The sequence below is a fragment of the Elgaria multicarinata genome, chromosome 3 (assembly GCF_023053635.1).
Source record: "Elgaria multicarinata webbii isolate HBS135686 ecotype San Diego chromosome 3, rElgMul1.1.pri, whole genome shotgun sequence".
NCBI classification, from domain to species: Eukaryota; Metazoa; Chordata; class Lepidosauria; order Squamata; family Anguidae; genus Elgaria; species Elgaria multicarinata.
Window position 1 is genome coordinate 83,892,425 of NC_086173.1, and position 18,646 is coordinate 83,911,070.

At 41.5% G+C, this 18,646-nt stretch overlaps 1 protein-coding gene across 2 annotated transcripts in view; it reads right to left on the minus strand.

The window, feature by feature from the left end:
• Positions 1 to 2,437: 2,437 nt before the first annotated feature.
• LOC134394916 (core histone macro-H2A.1) overlaps positions 2,438 to 18,646 on the minus strand; it is a 74,744-nt gene continuing 58,535 nt past the window's right edge. The window contains exons 6-9 of one of the 2 annotated variants that reach the window (XM_063120760.1): positions 16,654 to 16,753; positions 8,486 to 8,575; positions 6,396 to 6,570; positions 2,438 to 3,106 (exon numbers count right to left, since the gene is read on the minus strand). In XM_063120760.1, coding sequence (XP_062976830.1) covers positions 2,941 to 3,106; positions 6,396 to 6,570; positions 8,486 to 8,575; positions 16,654 to 16,753 — 531 coding nt within the window. In that variant the 3' untranslated portion in view covers positions 2,438 to 2,940. Of the gene's footprint in view, positions 3,107 to 6,395; positions 6,571 to 8,485; positions 8,576 to 14,600; positions 14,692 to 16,653; positions 16,754 to 18,646 lie in introns of both variants that reach the window. The other variant, XM_063120761.1, reaches the window with a different exon arrangement.

Below are 18,646 nucleotides of genomic sequence, written 5' to 3' on the forward strand. Positions count from 1 at the left end.
CAAGGAAACAAGTGAAGTCAGAACTCAAATAAAACCTTCTGAATGCGTGAAGTAATTCTTGCAAGTGCCATAGACACCTAATGCTAATTGACCCTACAAATGTTCTATGGGGTCAATCCTATGGTCCCATGGGAAGGGGTCTTAGGAGCTACAGAGGCAGGTCTCCCTGTGGTCAGGGAGGGCTGTCCGTGGAGATCCTCCCTGGAGCTTTCCACTGCTGTGGCTGCTCTGTGGAGCAAAATGGGGTGGTTTGGGGGCATATATAGCTGAGGAATACGTCAAATACTAGGCCCCTCATTCCCAGATATGACCCCAGAGCCAGAAACTATGCCAGCCCAAGAGCTAGTATACTCTATTCCATCTCACTGGAAGCAATGGGAGAAGGGGGGGGGGAGGCGAAAGAAAAGAGAAAAGGTCAGCCCCCATATCTCCCCTGGCCAATGTGATCTGGCAGGACCCCTGGTCTAGATGGCCCACCCTACCTTAGGATTACTCTTAGATATAAGAACTACTTAATAGGGATGTGCTCCGCTCCGATTAGGAGCGTAGAAGCAGTAGCGGATTGGCCTGCTCCGCCTTACCGTGGACCCCCTAGAAGCAAGGCGAAGAGAAGCGACCATTTTTCGGAGCTCCGAGTTCAGGCGGAGCGCTCCGGTCGCCATCTTGAAAACATTTCGCCATAGGATTGCATTGCGGCAAATAATCGCGCATAACTACGTTGTTTTTGAAGCTATCGCTCTGGAAATTCTTGTGCTCAGAGAGTCGTGGATGGGGGTCATTTTGAGACCACTCTCACCTCTCTGCGTTGTCCGTGTCGCGTGCTATATTTTTTTGAAAATCGGGTCAACCGCGCGGCTCAAACTGCGTTTCGGCTTTTCGCCCATAGGATTGCATTGAGGGAAAGAATCGGGGATAACTGGGGGGGGGGTTAAGCTATCGTTCTGAAAATTCTTGTGCACAGAGAGTCGTGGATGGGGGTCATTTTGAGACTACTCTCAACTTTCTGCGTGCTGTGGTTCACGTGCAATGTTTTTGTGAAAATCGGGTCAACCGCGCGGCTCAAACTGCGTTTTCGGCTTTTCGCCCATAGGATTGCATTGAGGGAAAGAATCGGGGATAACTGGGGGGGGGTTTAAGCTATCATTCTGAAAATTCTTGTGCACAGAGAGTCGTGGATGGGGGTCATTTTGAGACCACTCTCAACTTTCTGCATCGTACGGGTCGCGGGCTAGAAGTTTTTAAAAAATCGGCGGGAAAAATACCTTTTTCAAAGGGCTGAGGGGCAGAGTCAGCTCCCGGTCATGATGATCCCAAAGTTGGAGGAGGGCATAGGCAAAACAGGTAACTTGGGATTCTGGGAAACTTCTCTTTCTTCATCTGAACGGGCTTTTCCCCGTGTTTTTTAACACAGTAGCCCCACCAAATGCACAAACACAACCTGAAATCATATACTAAGCCAAGAATAAGAGATAGAAACACAGCACTGCTCCCCACCCTAACCTTGGTGAACAACTGAATCGATGTGGTGCAAGGGGATGAGCTCCCCTAGGGCATCTCATCGTGGACGTGCCCCCACTCTCTCCTGCACTGGAAGGCCATAGAGCCTTCCAAAGAGAGTAAAACGGTGGAGCAATGCCTCTCATGAGTTGAAGTGAATGGTCACTTTTCAGTGGTGGAGCAATGCCTGTTCTGAGTCGAAGTGAGCGTTTTACTTCTTCTCGGAGCTGTGGCTGTCAGTGTCTTGAACTGGCAGCTACTTCCCCCTCCCCCGGGCACGTCCCCCTATTGCTGGTAAAAGACAGATATAGCCTTTTAAAAAAAGTTCTTCTTGTTGTTTATTGAGCAACACTGCTGCTTTTAATTCCACCCCTCCTTTGTTTATTGATTGATTTATTCCATTTTATATGCATTACTGGCTTATCCTTGGCTCACTTCCTTATGCCCCCAGAAATGCCAGCTGCATGCCTGCCTGCCTTCCCTCCCTCCTCCCCTGCCCACCTCGCAGGGATGTTGTGTGTGGGGTGCCCGATTTTCAAAAATTCGCCAAAAATCAGGGGATGATGGGATTGCTTTGAAACTTGGCATGCGTGTGTATATCCCCATGAGGTGTCATGGTGCCAAACATGAGGTTTCTAACTTGAACAGAAAAAAAGTTGTATAATTTTTTAGCTTTCAATGCAAGCCTATGGGGGGGGGGAAAACGGAGCTCCGGATCCGGATCCGGAGCTCCGGGCGGAGCGGAGCGGAAGTGGGCGGAGCGGGGGCGGGGCGGAGCGGCCCGATCCGGAAAATGGCGGATCTGCAAGTGAAGCGGAGCGGGGGGTCCGTGCACACCCCTACTACTTAATACATGAGTACTTGATTAGGCATTATATTGAAACACAAGTGCATTGTGTGGTCAACAATTGAAAAATGTTGATGCATTATTTACCAGCACACACCAACTAGACCATTTCAAACATTTTACTAAATCAATTCACACAAATTCCAAATTGCAAATATAATTAAGGGCAACAGGGTTCTTCTCTCCTCGGATTCATCGTCAAGACAAACACAAATTAGGTGTGTAGTTTCTTTCTTTTTTCTTTTCCTTTTCCTCCTTTAAAAAATGAGAAAGGAACGCCACTCGATAAAAGCACCACGACACAGTTACAAAATAGGGTCTGCCGGTTTCTTCCATGAATAAAAGACTATGTACTGCTAACAACTTTCTGCATCAATCCATACTTCATTAAAATAAAACTATAAAAATTTCCTAGATTACACTAGTGCATTAACAGCAGTAATGCCAACTATCAGTGCCAACATAAAAACGTTTTAGAAAGTTAAAAAAACGAAAGAAAAGAAGCCCCACCATCATTACCCTAGATGAGCAAAATTTAAAATAAGGGGTGCTCTGTTTCACAATGAGGAATTAAGAATTGGAGGGGGGAGGGGGGCTTAGTTGGCATCTAACTTGGCCATTTCTTGCACATAAATCCCTATACTCTCGCTGTCAAAGAGCACAAAATACACTGTCTTGATTGAAGAGGACATCGTTGAAACAAAATAACTGGAAATGGCTTTCAGGATCAGCTGGGCAGCAGTCTGTTTTGGGAAACCATTCCTATTACAGCATATAAGGAAAGAAAAAACAACATTTGTTCAATAAATTTGCCATGGACATCACCGTACCTTCTGAAGAACACATAGGAGTCTCCTTGCATATTACAAAATTATAACAGGGTTTGTAGCAAAATGTCTAGGCAAGCCCAAAGATATGATTGACTGTGGCTGGAATCTTATATCCACTTGCCTGTAAGTACCATTGAATTCAATGAGATCTACTTCTGAGTAGACATGTCTGTGATTGTGGGAGGAATACCTCCCTTTTTTCTACACTCTTGAGAAATCCAGAAGGAAAAGGGGGAGGGTGTGGTTCTTTCTCACTGAATTGAACAGCAGAGATCAAGGCAAGTCTACCCTTGAAAGTGAAGGCAGACAGAGAGAGCCTTTCTACATGAGGCATTTATTCTGTGCTCATGATGCGTTGCTCGTAGTAATTTGCAGGTGCTTTATATGATGTCATCAATCTCCAGGGCCTCTCCTGTTGTTTGCAACCATTATAGCATTTCCCCCCTAACAAGTTAAATCTGGTATTTCTGGAAATGGCAGCATGAAACCCTGTGCATTTGTGAAATTCCACTATACCACAATGCCACCTAGTGATCGTGTAATGGAAAGGCAAAGAAGGAAAACTGGGGAGAAACGTGTAAAGGAGCCACACTAATCCCACAAGGAATGTGGAAGCAGAAGCCTCAGGAAAGTGGTGGGTTAGAAGCCTCATGTACAAAAGCTGAGTAAGACAGTGTCCCAGGGTACAATCTTATGCCTGTTTAGACAGACAAAACTCCTACAACTCCCAGCATGCCCTGACCAGCCACAGCTTTATTCTCTTCCTTTTGAAGTCAGGCACTACGGACCGAAGTGACTCAGCAGACATTGCTAATAGCTAGGGATGGGTGAGCTTGGCTGGGGTCTGCCCAGGGAGCACTCGCACTCCCCCCACTGCTCGTGCAGTCTGCTCCAAGGAGCCGGGACGTGCGAGTCCCAGCCAAGCACTCGTGAGCCTTGCAAGCCCTTGGCATTAGCGTGGAAAGGGGGGGGGGGGGAATGCACACTTTCTTGCCCCCATTGGTGCAAAGGGGGATGCACGCTTTCTGGTGCTTCCGGAAAGTGCACAATTTCTCAGGACATGCTAATTGGAATTGCTCCCTTTCTGGAGCCTCCAGAGAGGGCACTTTCTCAGGGTGGACCTGTGCCCGAGCACTTGGAGGGCAGGTCCATGCTCACACTTGACTGGGTTCAGGGGGGAACCCGCAGGGAGGTCCATTGGCCTTCCAGACCCAGTCGGGGGCTCGCAACAATCCTAGCATAAACTAGGGAAGAGTAGGTGAAGGGAAGCCATGGCTTGGTGCTGCCAGGGTGCTGTGGGACCCACACTGATGTGGCCACAACCCACTTTTTAAGATATTTTCACATAGACCACTGCTAAAAAAAAGTGCCTTCTATCCTGGGAAAGAGTAGCAGGGGAGAAACAGAAATGTTTGCCAGCCCCATTAGGAATAGATGAATAAGGTTGGCTCATAGTGCTTTCCCTCATGTTACAGTTTCATACAACAGCTACATACCCATGTATGGGATATGTGCATTTGGAAATATGAGAATAGCTAGTCCAGTGTCAATAGTATGATTGGGCTACAGGGTTGGTTTTGTCTGTTTGAGGACTAAAATAGAACCTGGATCTCAAGTGCTGCGATTTTGTACTCAGATAAAGTTTGATGTTGAAATCTGAACTATCCATATGTTGCTTTTAGGACCTTGTGTACAAAACTTACAGCTAGTTTTTCAATCCCATCACTCAAGTTTGTTCTGCAGACATTAACCCTGCTAGAGCATCTGGCACACTAAATACTATAAATGGGCAATTGCTCCCCCTGTCCTCCTGAATATATATGTGAATCAACCTCATGTAAACCCATTCTTCAGTCATAAAAGCGAGCGGAGCTGTTTATGTAGGTTTCATGAGTGGTGTCTGCTTGACAGATGTCCGTCCCAGAACAGCTGTGTGCATGTACTGGCTCTGAGAAAAAATGCTAGCCTTAGAAACTTTTCATGTTTTAAGATTTAAAAACAAACACCCCCTCCCCTTCCTAATACTTTCAAACTGAAATGGCAGGATGAGTATCTTCTACTTCAAAGGAACAAATCATCATTAAAATACCACTGTGATTCAAATGCAACTGAACATCTCCCCCTGCCACACACAATGTAGTTCTACCAAATGCTACAGAGGTTCTAGTTTTATTTACAAAAGCAGAGACCTCCCTGCTCCTCTGCACATGAGAAAAATTCTCAAAATATTTGTGTGAAGAAGGCAATGCAGAGATTATCTAAGCTTTGATGAACAATACATTACCTTGAAACAATTTTAGCTTTTAACACTATCCATCAAGGAAACAGTATTATGCTGCTTTAAAGATTGCTCTTCATAATATTTGCTCCTATCTTTACAAACTCTTCTAAAATTTAGTTATTATGGCCCTTTTGACACCCGTCTTTCGTGTGTACTGCCAAGGTGATCGTTGGCCACAGAAGAGAAAGTGGGCAGCAACCGACACATAAATGCTACAGGAGGTCTGGGATGGCGGAATATAATTCACTTTCATCACAGTTTCAAGTGGGATAGTGGCATTAAAGAGTAAGCAAACGGCTTGTACTAAGCTGCAATATGAAACATGCAACATAGCTATACCATATTCCAATAAGGACTTGGGTTCCTTAAGACCTCGGAGGGATAGGAGTGGGAAGGCAATGTACAGATACATCTTATTTATTTATTTATTACATTTCTATACCGCCCAATAGCCGAAGCTCTCTCATATGCTTTTGCAATAACAGGGGACAATGAGCTCCATCAGATGAGGGGGGCAGGGGAAATCACAGCTCCCCACCATTGCCTTTCCACCCCCACTACTGTCCCACAATACTTCCTCTTTCTTCCCAGAGGAGAAACAGGAAGTTAACAAAGACCACATGGCCCATTCATGGTCCGTTTTTATTGCACTGCTTTTCCTGTGCAGAGCAGGAAATAGAAACACATTCTGTTTACAAAATAAAAAGTCAGATTTTTGGGAAGAAAAATCATGGGAAGAAGGGAAAAAGAAGCGGGAGGTGGACATCGTCATCTAAAGGACATGCAAAAAATCGTGAGTGAGTAGTAGCGAGCATGTGATAAAACGCTCATCTGATGAAGCCCAATGTGTATAATTACAAAGCACAACATGCAACTGCAAGTAAATACACACATTTTTAAAAGTTATCTTTTTGTCACAAGTTTGAGAGGCCTGCTTTACCTGCCACTTCCAATGGAAGGAAATGCAATTGATTTCAGCTTCTTTTCATCTGCCAGAGCTAAGCAGTTTTTCACTGTCTTCTCCAACATTTCTTCACATTTGTCTGAACCCCAACTGGGGCTATTGCAATGGATCACAAACTTAGCAGGCAATCCATGGCCTGCACTGACGACAGCTGGTTGGAAAAACAGGGCAAGTATTGGTTAATTAAGACTTTGAAAAGTGCAAGTGTGGAAAAAAATGTGATTACACTAGTGAAGAATATATACAGTTACTTCTTTTGTCCCAATGGACCCTTTCCCTTGTAAATCAAATTGCCTCAACAAATACCACGATTACAGATGTATACACTGATTGGGATCAGACATAATGTTAAATGATGGTTGCCCATTATATGAACGGGCCTTGCTCTTGTGAGTTTTTCCTGTCCCTTTTCGTGTTCCAATGTGGCTGTGACAAGACTGGAAGCATTAACTTTCATTTTCAACTAACTGCAGTTGCTCATTTTGTCAGAACCTGGGCAAACTGTGGCTAAGGTCCAGGGAAACAAGCTAACTTCAAACTGAGGTTTACAATTCTGTGTTGTTTCCCTAAAGCAGGGGTGAGCAACTTTGGGACACTGGGGGGCATTTTTGTCCCAGTGACCCCTGCCCTGTAGGCTAGTCCCCACCAATCCCTGCCCCACGGATGCCAACAACAGGGAGGAAATCAAGAAACAAAAATGGCATCCGAAGCTTAGACAGAGCACCAAAAGCAAGCTAATTTTGATCCTTTTGGTGCTCCATAGCACCTCTGGATGCCATTTTTTTTTTTAAAAAAAAAAAACATTTTTGAGGGTTTCCACCCTCAAATTTCAGAGGCTGGCATAGGCTCTACTTGGGGGCCACATGTGATCTGTGGGCTGCATCCACACCTGCCATAAACTAACATTAAGATTAACCCTAGTTCTGGGTTCAGACATAATAACAAACCACTGTTGATTGAAAACAAAAGTAAAAGCTTTTCATCATTTCCTTGTGGCCCTATCTCAAAAGAAGGTAGGAGTTAGCATACGAGCCCAAGGCTGTTACAAGTGATACTAAACCACGCTTCGCTAACCTGGCACCCTGTAGATGTGTGGGATTACAACTCCCATTATTCCCAGCCACACCAACTGGGCATGATGGCTGTGGATTATGGGAGCTAAAGTCCAATACATCTGGAGGGCACCAGGTTAGGGAAGGCTGCACTAAACCATAGCTTAGATTTACATCCAAACCAGATCACTGGATGAATGCAGATGTTTGTAATCCCATTCACATTTCTGCCTACTGGAAGTTCTGAAGAACATGGTCATCATCATTGTGTTATATATATTTCTTGTTTTATGGAACAACCATACATTCGTTAAAATAAGAAATAGACACTAAACTAAGGATTTATTGGCAATCCGGACTTCAGTGTATGCTTCTGAATTCTTTAGCTCATCAAGGTATTAACACGCTTCCATGGCAAAAAGCTGCTATCAAGCAAGTACTGCAACACTGTTTTACACTCAGGATGATAGTAGATTTGGAGTCAAACCTCTATTTGATTACTATATGAAATTACTTCCTGACTGTTAGAGCAGTACGACAATGGAACCATTAAGGGTCAAGTGGCTGCTCGTATTCTAAGTTCAAAGAGTTCTCCTTGGTCATATCCCATCTAAGCATGCCAGTTGTGAAATACCCACCCACACTGCTTTAAAAATGGGCATAATACACCCTCTTTGTAATATTTTAGGCTGCAACCCTATCCAATAAGTACCCAGAGAACTCTGAATCCTCGTGCACACTGTTGTTAGGTTAAAATTGTGTTTGTATACTTTCTTCTTTTATTCCCCAGTCCCATATTTTTAGATTGCTTTCAGAGTGGTATCCTTGCTCTCTTATCATTGTGAATATTTAAACACATCCCAGAAGGCTGTTTTAACAAGAGTAGTCAAAAATGGCTTGGTACAGATAACTTTTTCATAATCTTCAAAAGAATGCATTTCAGCTAAACCAAACCAGAGTCTATGATACACACAGATGTTTAATTTCCCCATTTTCCAGGGATTTAAACTGCACCTCCTGCTGTGTCCAGTGGCCCATTCTTTTTGCGAAGTTCAACAACGGCCTCCAGGAATTCTTTTCCGCCTTTCTTCTCCAAAGTGTTCCCTGTGCAAGGACAGAGTTGTGAGAGAGCATCCAAGGGAACAATTATCACATCAGAGGTTTACACAGCATAGACTTCTCCAAGCAAAATTGGGGTGGGGTGGGGAGACTGCAAAGTAAGATCTAAACCTTGGGGGACTAGTCCAGAAATAACTATTCCCTCTCTCTCTCTCTCTCTCTCTTAAAAAAGGTCACCCTCCCACATGTATTTATTCTATCTGAAAATACTTCCTGATGCAATTCTCAATGTCAACCAGCAGGGCAGTGAGATTTCTAGCCGCTTCCTCCGCACCAGGAAGTGGACAGTGTTCCAGAGAATATGCTCATTCCATGGCACTTTGAACGATGCATCAACTCTTTCCCTTAAAGGGCAAGATCCCCTTTCTGTTACAGATTGCTTTAAAGACAAATTTGCCATAAGAAGAACTTGAAACTCACCTCATCTTCATCCCTGACCCCAACAGGTGGCCCCCGGGAGTGAAACAGTCTTGTGAATGCAGCGGGCTGCTTTACTTGACAACTGCCCAGCTTGTTGAACCACCTTTAACCAAGAGGAAGAGCCTCAGTAATAAGGAGATTCTCTAGGGAACACATTTCTCCACTGAATCCCTTCACTGCAGCTAAAGAAGCTTGACAAATGCCATTCACTTGTGTGTGAGGAAGGGAGCTGCACAGCTGAAATTACACAAGGGCAGTCCACCACTAAATGGTTTAGATCTTATTTTGCAGCTTTGCTTCAATACAGAAGAAATATAAAGGAGTCCCAAATGTTCTTTTCCTAATTAACCACCCAAATCACATTGCATTTTGCTTAATGATTACACAAGTAGCGAGGCAAGGAAACAGTGACACTGATACTGGATTGATTCTGGATTGAGGAAGTTACTTTGCAAATTGAGTCCTGCAACCTAATCATAAACATATTTACTTAGGAAGTCAATCATGCTTATTTCAATGGAACTTGCAAGTGTGCTTTGGATCACAGCCGCAGGCTGCATTCTTAGGCACGCTTACTACTGAATGAAGAAAAGCTTACTTCCCAGTAAATCTGTACAGTAGGCTGTTAGTATTAAATGCCACAATACTGCCATACTTTGAGAAATGAATTCATTTAAGCGATACGGAGGAAGGGACTGCAATTTCTGATGGAAGTGCACATATTATATGCTCAGTGAACTAGTATTTGTATTTGGGATTGCATGTCAAGAGTGTAAGAGTGATTAAAATGTATTATGTTTTCCTTGACCACATAGATTAAACCTTGATAAAGTATTAATTCATCTTATTTTACTGTGTAAGGAATTTGGAATAGATTCTAGCTCAGTGGCTTATCACATTCTCTTTAGAGATAATTAGCTAGGTGTGAATTTTATGTATTTATCCAGTGCATTTATACCCTGCCGTTCTCCCACCCTGGAATTCAGGGCAGTGTTCATGGTTTTCCAAGGCAGTGTCCCATCCAGACACTGACCAGATCCAGAGCTGCTTAGTTCCAGTAAGGTGGCCAAGTCATGTACCCTTGGCCCAGACTATATTCAGGCCCTTAAAAATTGGTCCTTATGCTTCATAGATTAATGTATTCATAGTTGTATCATCAAACAATCCAGAAAGTGTTGCGAGGCATTATCAAACCTAAACTGACCTCAGCTTGGTTAGTACATGAACAAGAGACTGCCTTGGAAACATTGGAACGAAGTTCCATGAAGGAAGAACAGGATATAAGTCTAAGTAAAACATTTAGATATTTTTACTTAATCAAGCTATTATATGAAAATCTCCACAGCAACTGAAGACAAGAACCAAACTTCAACAGTAGAGCACCTGCTTTGCACACAAAAGTTCCCAAATTCCATCCCTGGCATCTCCAAATTGGCTGGGCAGGATTCCTGCCTGAATCCCCACAGCCAATCACAGCAGACAATGCTGAGCTAGATGAGCCAATGGCCTGACTCAGTATAAGGCAACTTCCTATAACAATCTTAACAGAAATGTTTCTGAGGACAGGGCTCACCTGGGAATCTGACTAATTTGTGGTTCCAAGGCAATTTATTTATTTATTACATTTTTATACCGCCCAATAGCTGAAGCTCTCTGGGCGGTTCACAAAAATTAAAACCATAATAAAACTACCAACAGGTTAAAAACACAAATACAAAATATAGTATCAACCACTTCAGCAAGGGTGACTGGATATATTCCAGTAAAAAATATGATATTGCCCAAGAATGAATGTTTAACAGGCACTGATTCTAAAGGTGTGGAGTGATTTGAAGGTACATATATCTTCCCTTCACCTTGAGCTATTGTAAAATGGCTGGTTGGCTGATTCCACTACTGTCCAGCCATTACGGTCTTTGTCTCTTAGGAAAGCTATTTTCATTTAACTTCCCCCAACCCTTTTTTTGGACCAGTTTGGCTTTGATTCTTGAACTCTGCATCTATTGAGTACTATCTCTGATTTTTAAAAACACATTAACTTCAGAAGAGTTAGGCTGGATCAGACCAAAAGTCCAGCATTCTGTTTGCATAGTGACCAACCAAGTACCTATGGGAAGCCGACAATACAATAACACACTCCCACTGGAGTTCTCCAGGACGAGATGGAGAGTACTGGGAGGCATACTGCCTCTGATGCTTGAGGTAATATATAGCCATCATGACTAATAGCCATTGACATACTTGTTCTACATGAATTTGTCTAATCCCCTTTTCGGAGTACTACCTCAGAAATGGAATATTATATTATCTCTCTACACCATATTAAAGAAAAACTGAGCATTAACTATACTAAGACAAAGGTGATGGTGTTTGGGAAAAGACATTCTCATTTCCAATGGTCTATCAATGGTCATCAGATTGAACAATGCCGGGAATTTAAGTACCTTGGCATTCACTTTGCAGAGAACCTCTCCTGGAAGCCACATATAGAAGCTACTAGAGCAGTGGCTTTGAGATCTATTGGAGCAATCCTTAGATTTTATTACACTACAGGAGGACACTTGGTTGTTCCAGCCCTGAAAATATTTCAAAGTAAAGTCATGGTGCTGCTGTCTGGGGCTGGGATGACTCTCAAATAGTTAAATTAGAGGCACTTCAGAACACATTTCTTAAAAAACTATTCCACCAGGCACCCCCGCAGCATTGGTCCAGACAGAAGTAGATCTCCCCTCTATTAGATCTTGTATTCATTTTATTTTATTTAACTACTGGAGAATTGTACAAGATGCCTCAGTTAGGATTTTCCCCAAGCTATGTTTTGAACAGCTATAAGACTGCAAAAGCTGGAGTTCAAGATATTAGAAGTTGCTTGAATTGTATCCTGCTCTTCTTGACAACTTTTCTGTCTTGAACTCAAAGGAGAAACTTCAGGAATATATTTTTAACTATGGTGCTCGGCTGGACAGACAAGCTATTAACAATTCTAAATTTTCAAAATGGTATAGGCTTTATAAATTTGACCACCAAAGGGCTGTTTACCTGGTAAAGCTTACATCCCCAAAGCTTAGGCAAGCATTTTACAGCCCTTCGTTTTCCAACTATGCCTACAGCTGTGACAGATGGCAGATATCAGCACACCACTTTGGCCCTCCGTCTGTGAATTCGTGGGGCCTCAGAAATTGAGGATCTGCCTCATTATATGCTCTTATGTTCTTTATACTCTGAACCAAGAACTAAATTTTTGGAATCTATTTTGGATCAACTACACTTCAATACCACTTCAGAAAAGATTTTCTATCTCCTGTCTGACACTGACTCTAGGGTAACATGCAAGGTATCTCTTTTTGCCCTGGCAGCAATGAAAATTCGGGCAAGATTTATTACTGAGATCGCAGTTGACTGTGCTGGAGATGCTCTTATCTAACTACAAATTTTATATTCAAATTATGCTTTTAATTGTATTGAATTTTATTGTTTTATTATGTATGATCTGTTTGTGATCATAGGTAGCATTTTTATTATATTGTTGTTTCTTCATATTGTATCTATTTTGTATGTGAATAGTCTATGGACTAAGCATTAATAAATTACTTACTTACTCTACACCGTATTAACACGGTTTCTAGTTAATGGCCTGCTTCACATCTTTCAGCTTAGTGGTTCTTTGCTCAACATGGGCATAAATATGTGTGTTACTCCCATAGAAAAAAATCATTATTTCATGCTGTCAAAGCAGGCATTTATATAAATGACACAGCCTAAGCAAAAATTTAAGTCTGTAAAAATTTCAAAACATTTCCCCAACACAAAGTGCAGTTAGAAAGGCCGCTATATGGATAAAAGTTAATCATTTGAAGCTAAGCATGTGTGCGCTTCTATTCTTCCTTCCAGCAGTCAAGGGCAATTAGAAGAGTGTCCGCTACTGAATGAAGTGACCCCGGTTCCTTTAAGGGCCCCCTCCACCCCACAGTTAGAGGCTTGGTATGAAAGCATTTCTTCATCATAAGTTAACACAAACTTGCAGTTTTCAGAAATGATGGGATAGACTAAATAATAATGACTAATTTTTCACATTGATTTCAATGGGAATAAACATGACTAACTCGGCCTGGGCTCAACTTTTTATTTTAAGATATAGGATACATTTTGCCTATGGTGCTTCATGTGCAATTTTGCATAATCCAGTTAGGGCTACTTTTCATGTTTTCTTAGAACATGGGAGGAAGGAATGGGGGAAATGGCCCGAGAAGGCCAATGAAAAATTGCACAGTTCCTAAAGTTGCAAATTTGCGGGTTGGATAAGGGTTCCACCAAAATACCCAAATATGTGCTTTTTGTACCTTCTGAAGAGTCAGATATCTTCTTCATATAGAAAATCAGGAAATATCAAGTGTGTATTTGCAAAAACTAAATGTTTTTTCAAGAATGCTTTTTATGGGTTTATTTGGGCTTTACTTGGATAAATTGCTGGTTTCATAGCTGTTCTAAATTAACGTTCAAGCAGTGCTCCAGATATGTCAGAGCTTGGCACTGACTTAACAAATCTGAGTGAATGGAAACGTATGGCCTTCTAAAAAAGGATGTCATTTTTCTTGGTTTTACAATAGTTGTCCAACATTTTAGGGATTGATACTGCGACTGATTGCCTCCACACTCCCATTAAGCTTGAGTGCATGCTATACCAGATCAATGTCATTTGTTACTTTGCCTTACATCCTACTATAGCTTAAGGCCCAGTAATCATGCAATGATTTGGTCTAGTGGCTGCTCATTGCAGCTGAAGATCTAGATGTGGAATTCACACAAAAGCTGATAAATTTCAGATACAGCTATGAAATCTTCAGATACAGCTATGCAATGTTTAGCCTACCTCAGTTGCCCCCATATAAATAAATAAATAAGCTATCAATATATAGGGATTTAGGAGTAAAACATCCTAAACATGATCAATAGTGGGGATATCCAATCTAGTTGCAGAACTTCAAGAGCTATTCCAGCTCAGACCTTTAAAAAATGTAGATGCGTAAGTGAGCATATCAAATTATAAATCTACATTGGGTTTAAAACAGTGTGACTGAAACAACTTCCTCCAAAGAATGCTGGGAATTGTAGTTTGGTGTGGCTGCCTCAGTTACAGAATTCTAGCGTCCTTCACATAACTACAGTTTCCAGGGTTATCTGGAGATAGGGAATGACTATTAAACTAGTTTCAGTCTGTGGTGCAGATATACTCAGACAACCAACATTCCCTCTTATCAGACACATACTGCTACTGCACTATGGACCTTGGATTTGTACACTGATACTGTATGGTAAGAGTGCGCTCATTTTTCCTTTCCCATAATGCCATTAATCGCAGTGCGGTTTACACAGGAGAAGCTCCAGTGAGCTAAAGGGATTGTTTGTACAAGACTGATATTGATCAAAAAGACTTTTACATTTAATCAATTTGGCACTTAGTCTGTTTGGAACTGGGTAGGACTGCTGGAAGGGAGAAAAGAATGCAGAACTGCAGAGCAGGGGCAAGCTTGTTGCTGCGGATTGGTCATGCAAACACATACAAACTCTGCAGCACTGAACTCTCCATTACCTACTTCACCACCGGTGTAGAAGTCAGAGTTTGTCGGGTGAACGACAGCATCACTGTCGATCGTGGCAATGTCAGCCTGAACAACTTGCAACTACAACAGGTAAACAAATGTGTATCAACCATGTTGGTCAAAGACCCAGAACAGGATCTACATTTATGCACGTACCAACATCCCTGTTTTCCTACCTTTTGGCTCCAGAACGTGTGCCATAAACAGTAATAATAAAACCCAAAATCTGTGTACAGTTGTGTGCTGAGAAAAGGGGGGATGAAAAGTGGATGTGGAGAAGCATCAAGTACATCAGTTTTAGCATTTGACCCAACAGGTCAAAGACATTGCAAGCATTTCAGGAAGGAAGTATTAAGAGCAGCTAGCACCTTCTTGACTTTGAAGAAACCTGTAAAACTGGAATCTCACAGAATGCAATAATAACATCCAATGTCTAGATCATCAAGCCCAACAAAAAAACTGGTTTCTCCATTTTGATGATTAACAATTTGCAGTTTTTCTTGACTATTTTCCATATTAAAAGCATTAATCATATTGGAAATAAGTTATGATACAGCAAATTTAGGCAGTCTGAAGTCCTATTGAAACCAATGCATTTTTTTACTCTTCCAAAGAAAACAATGAGATCTTAAGCCTGTAATCCTATACCCACTTACCTGGGAGTAAGCCCCACTGAACTTAATGGGACATAGAGGGCAATCGTAAATAGGGTGAGGTATGGAGTGAATTGGAAGATCATCAGTAACTTCCAGAGCCCTGCTAGCACACATTGGCCAGGGCTGGGGATGGCGTTTAAGCTTGTTAGCACAATGGATCTTTTTTAAACCAAGAAAAATCCCAATTGAAACCAATTGGGAGGTGAAATAGCTAGGCCAGCTTCAGATGGCTATAGCTTAGAGGCCAAGGCTGAGAAACCGGGGAAAGGGGGGTGCAGAGGAGCTTTGGATCCACCAGATCCAAAGCTGTCTTGCTCCCCCCCCCCCTGAATACCCTGTTTTGGGGCCTATTGGTTGTGGGAATACTGTTGGTGGTAGATTTATGCCTTTGGAGTTAACTTCGATTAACTTAATCATCTAGATTAAGTTATTCCTTTGTAATGAGGAAAAAGTGTTCACTTAAAACTTTAAAATCACATTACTCATTTAGATTAAAGTAATATCATTAATCTTCCATAAATATCTTATAACATTTTCTCTTAAAAGCTTAATTATAATTTCAAATATACATTTGAGGGTAACCAGAGAGAAAAACATACTTAACCATTTTGGTTGATGTCTGGTAAAAGAAAACACTTTTTTGTTCCTTCTATCCACTAATCTGTATGCTACCATTCAGAAAAAAATGAGGTTTCAGAATTAAATTCACTGTTTCATTAAGAAATTATAAAATGCAAATATGGAATAAGAAGCTGTTACCAAAAAACCATCTAGATTAAGTTATTAAATATATACCTTCTGAGTGACTGGCAGCCTTCCTCTTGACCAAAATAATATTTAAAATTATAGCATGGACACTGTGTCATTAAATAATATTTATTTATAACTGGATGTTGATTGAATTCAACTTGATTATATCTCTATTAATTTCTATCCTTATCTACTACAGTGAAAACAGAAACCTTTCATCAGAATGGAGAAACTACTTAGTTTGAAAGCAACTTGATGATATATGTACAACAACACTATTTAAGTCCTCAAAGAATCCATATATGAAACATTCCCAAGGGAACCAACAGTCACATCTGATTATTATGGAACAATATTGAAGTGACTCCAAAGTTACTTAGGCAATAGTCATCATGCAATGATTATGTAGGGAAAGCAGGACATAGAATTATCCTCCCATTACGTAGTTTGAAGAATGAAGGCTGCAACCCTGTACCCACTTGCCTGGGAGTAAGCCTCATTGAACTCAATGGGACTTGCATCTAATCAATGTGTGTAGGACTGCGCTGTAAAGTATTGAATTTATTACACAAGAATAATAGAAGAATTCCATAATTTTCATGTGACTGTTAGTTACGGCAGCCCATTCCCCATTTACCTAGATCATCTTTAAGGTCAATGTCAGCATTGGTGGGATTGATTATGGCCTCCACTTCGAAGCCGGCTAAATTACTGATTTCACTGTGAATAAGGTTCAGCTGAAAAGAAAAGCACGAGGTGGGAAGTAACAACAGGACAGCTGGGAAATCACAGAGAAGCTGCAGTAAAGCAAGATTTGGCAACGCAGATGGGGACAGCGTCACTGCAAACAAATGCGCAAAAATAAATGGCAGGTCATAACGGAGGCTACTGTTAAACAAACAAACAAGCAAAATAGAATATGTTTCAAACCCAAGACTCAAACTTGATTCTGTCCATGGGAAGGAAGCATTGGTCAGTTCAGAGCTTTTGCTTACCAAGTTTTAAAGCCTGATGCGGATGAAGCTGCAAGAGCACAGGATGTTGAGTTTTTAGCATTTGTGCTGGGTTCCTACTAGGGGTAGTTACAGATGCTCATTTGACCACACACATGCATCTAATGTGTTTCCACTGACCTAAGGATATATGTTGCCCTCAGACAGCCATTCATGGTTGATAGGGAGGAGGGGGCTGATTTGCTTTTCTGCTCAAGTGTTTGGGTATGTGTGCTTCGGCTACTGGGTGGCATAGAAATGCAAGGAATAAATAAAATGTCTGTATATTTATTTATTTATTTACAATATTTATACACCGCTCCCTATTCAAATTTTCGGAGCAGTGTACAAGATAAAATAAAGTAAAAAACACAATAAAGCACCTTAAAATAGATTTTTAAAAAGCAAAATGTAAAGTGAACCATGGCTGGTCATTAAGGGAAGGCTTCCTGGAACAATGATGTTTTCAGGAGGTGCTGAAAGGAATACAAAGTTGGCGTCTGCCTGAACTCCAGAGGCAGGGAGGGGGCTACCACATTTCAGTAGGCAAATTTGCCCTACATGCCTGTAAATTCTAATACAAATCATGTGTATTTAAGACATTTCCTTACAACTTGGCAGGATATTGTAGCAGATCAAGCTGGTCTGGCACAAGAGAGCCACACTGGGTAGTTTGATAGTGTGCATGGGCTCTATAGCCCTCTTCAGGCATATAATATCTCTGTGTGCATGCGATGAGGTGAGAGGGGCTACCCCAGCCAAACCCTCTCCCTCCAGCGTGTCACTTTCTCCTTGTTTACAGCCCTCCATGAGTTGTGAAGTGGGAAGTTCTGAAACAGGAAGCCTCCTCTACTCATGGATTTGCAACCCTGATTATGGTGATGCTAAAGGGGTCAGGGTTTTCTAGAGCACCCCTGCACTCTGATCACATAGACAGAGGACATCTGAATACACTTTTTATTCAAATACAATTAATACTCCAATTCTAAATTCCCTGTACCGTATAGACTACCTTCTACCTTTTTTTTTTTTTTTCATGGCCTTGAAGATCAGTTAAGGAAATCCTCCTCGCTAGATGCATAAAACTCTCCACATAGAAAACTAGTGCAGCAGGAGACAGGTTAATCTAGAGTCCACTTTCTTTACGTGCTAGGTTTCCAAAGAAAGGGAATTTTGACACAGGAGATAATGGGATCTTCATTTTGCATCCTCAAATGGAACAATCGAGGGAGGACTATGCCACGTTTGTTTGTTTTTAAATGTAGATCAATCCATTAGAAGGCTACTCTACTACTTCAAAGTAAGTTTGTAAAACATTTATAACTTCCTAAATCTAAATCTGCCATTTGTTGTGTTGTGCTCTCTCTCTCTCCCTCTCTCTCTCTCTCTCTCTCTCCACTTCAACTTCATTTGGCCTGACAAATTCATTTTTTGTGCATGTGACCAAAAGTGCTTCTGTCATACTTTGGGCACTCTGGCTCACAACTCTACTGACTTTGCAAGTTGCTATAATGTGAGTCCTTCATTTGACCAAATCAGACAAAGAAGCAACTTGAAGAAAATAACTTTAAATGAAATAATTAAATAAGAATAAAATAAAATAATTCATATGTAATGAGAAAATCATAACATCTGAAT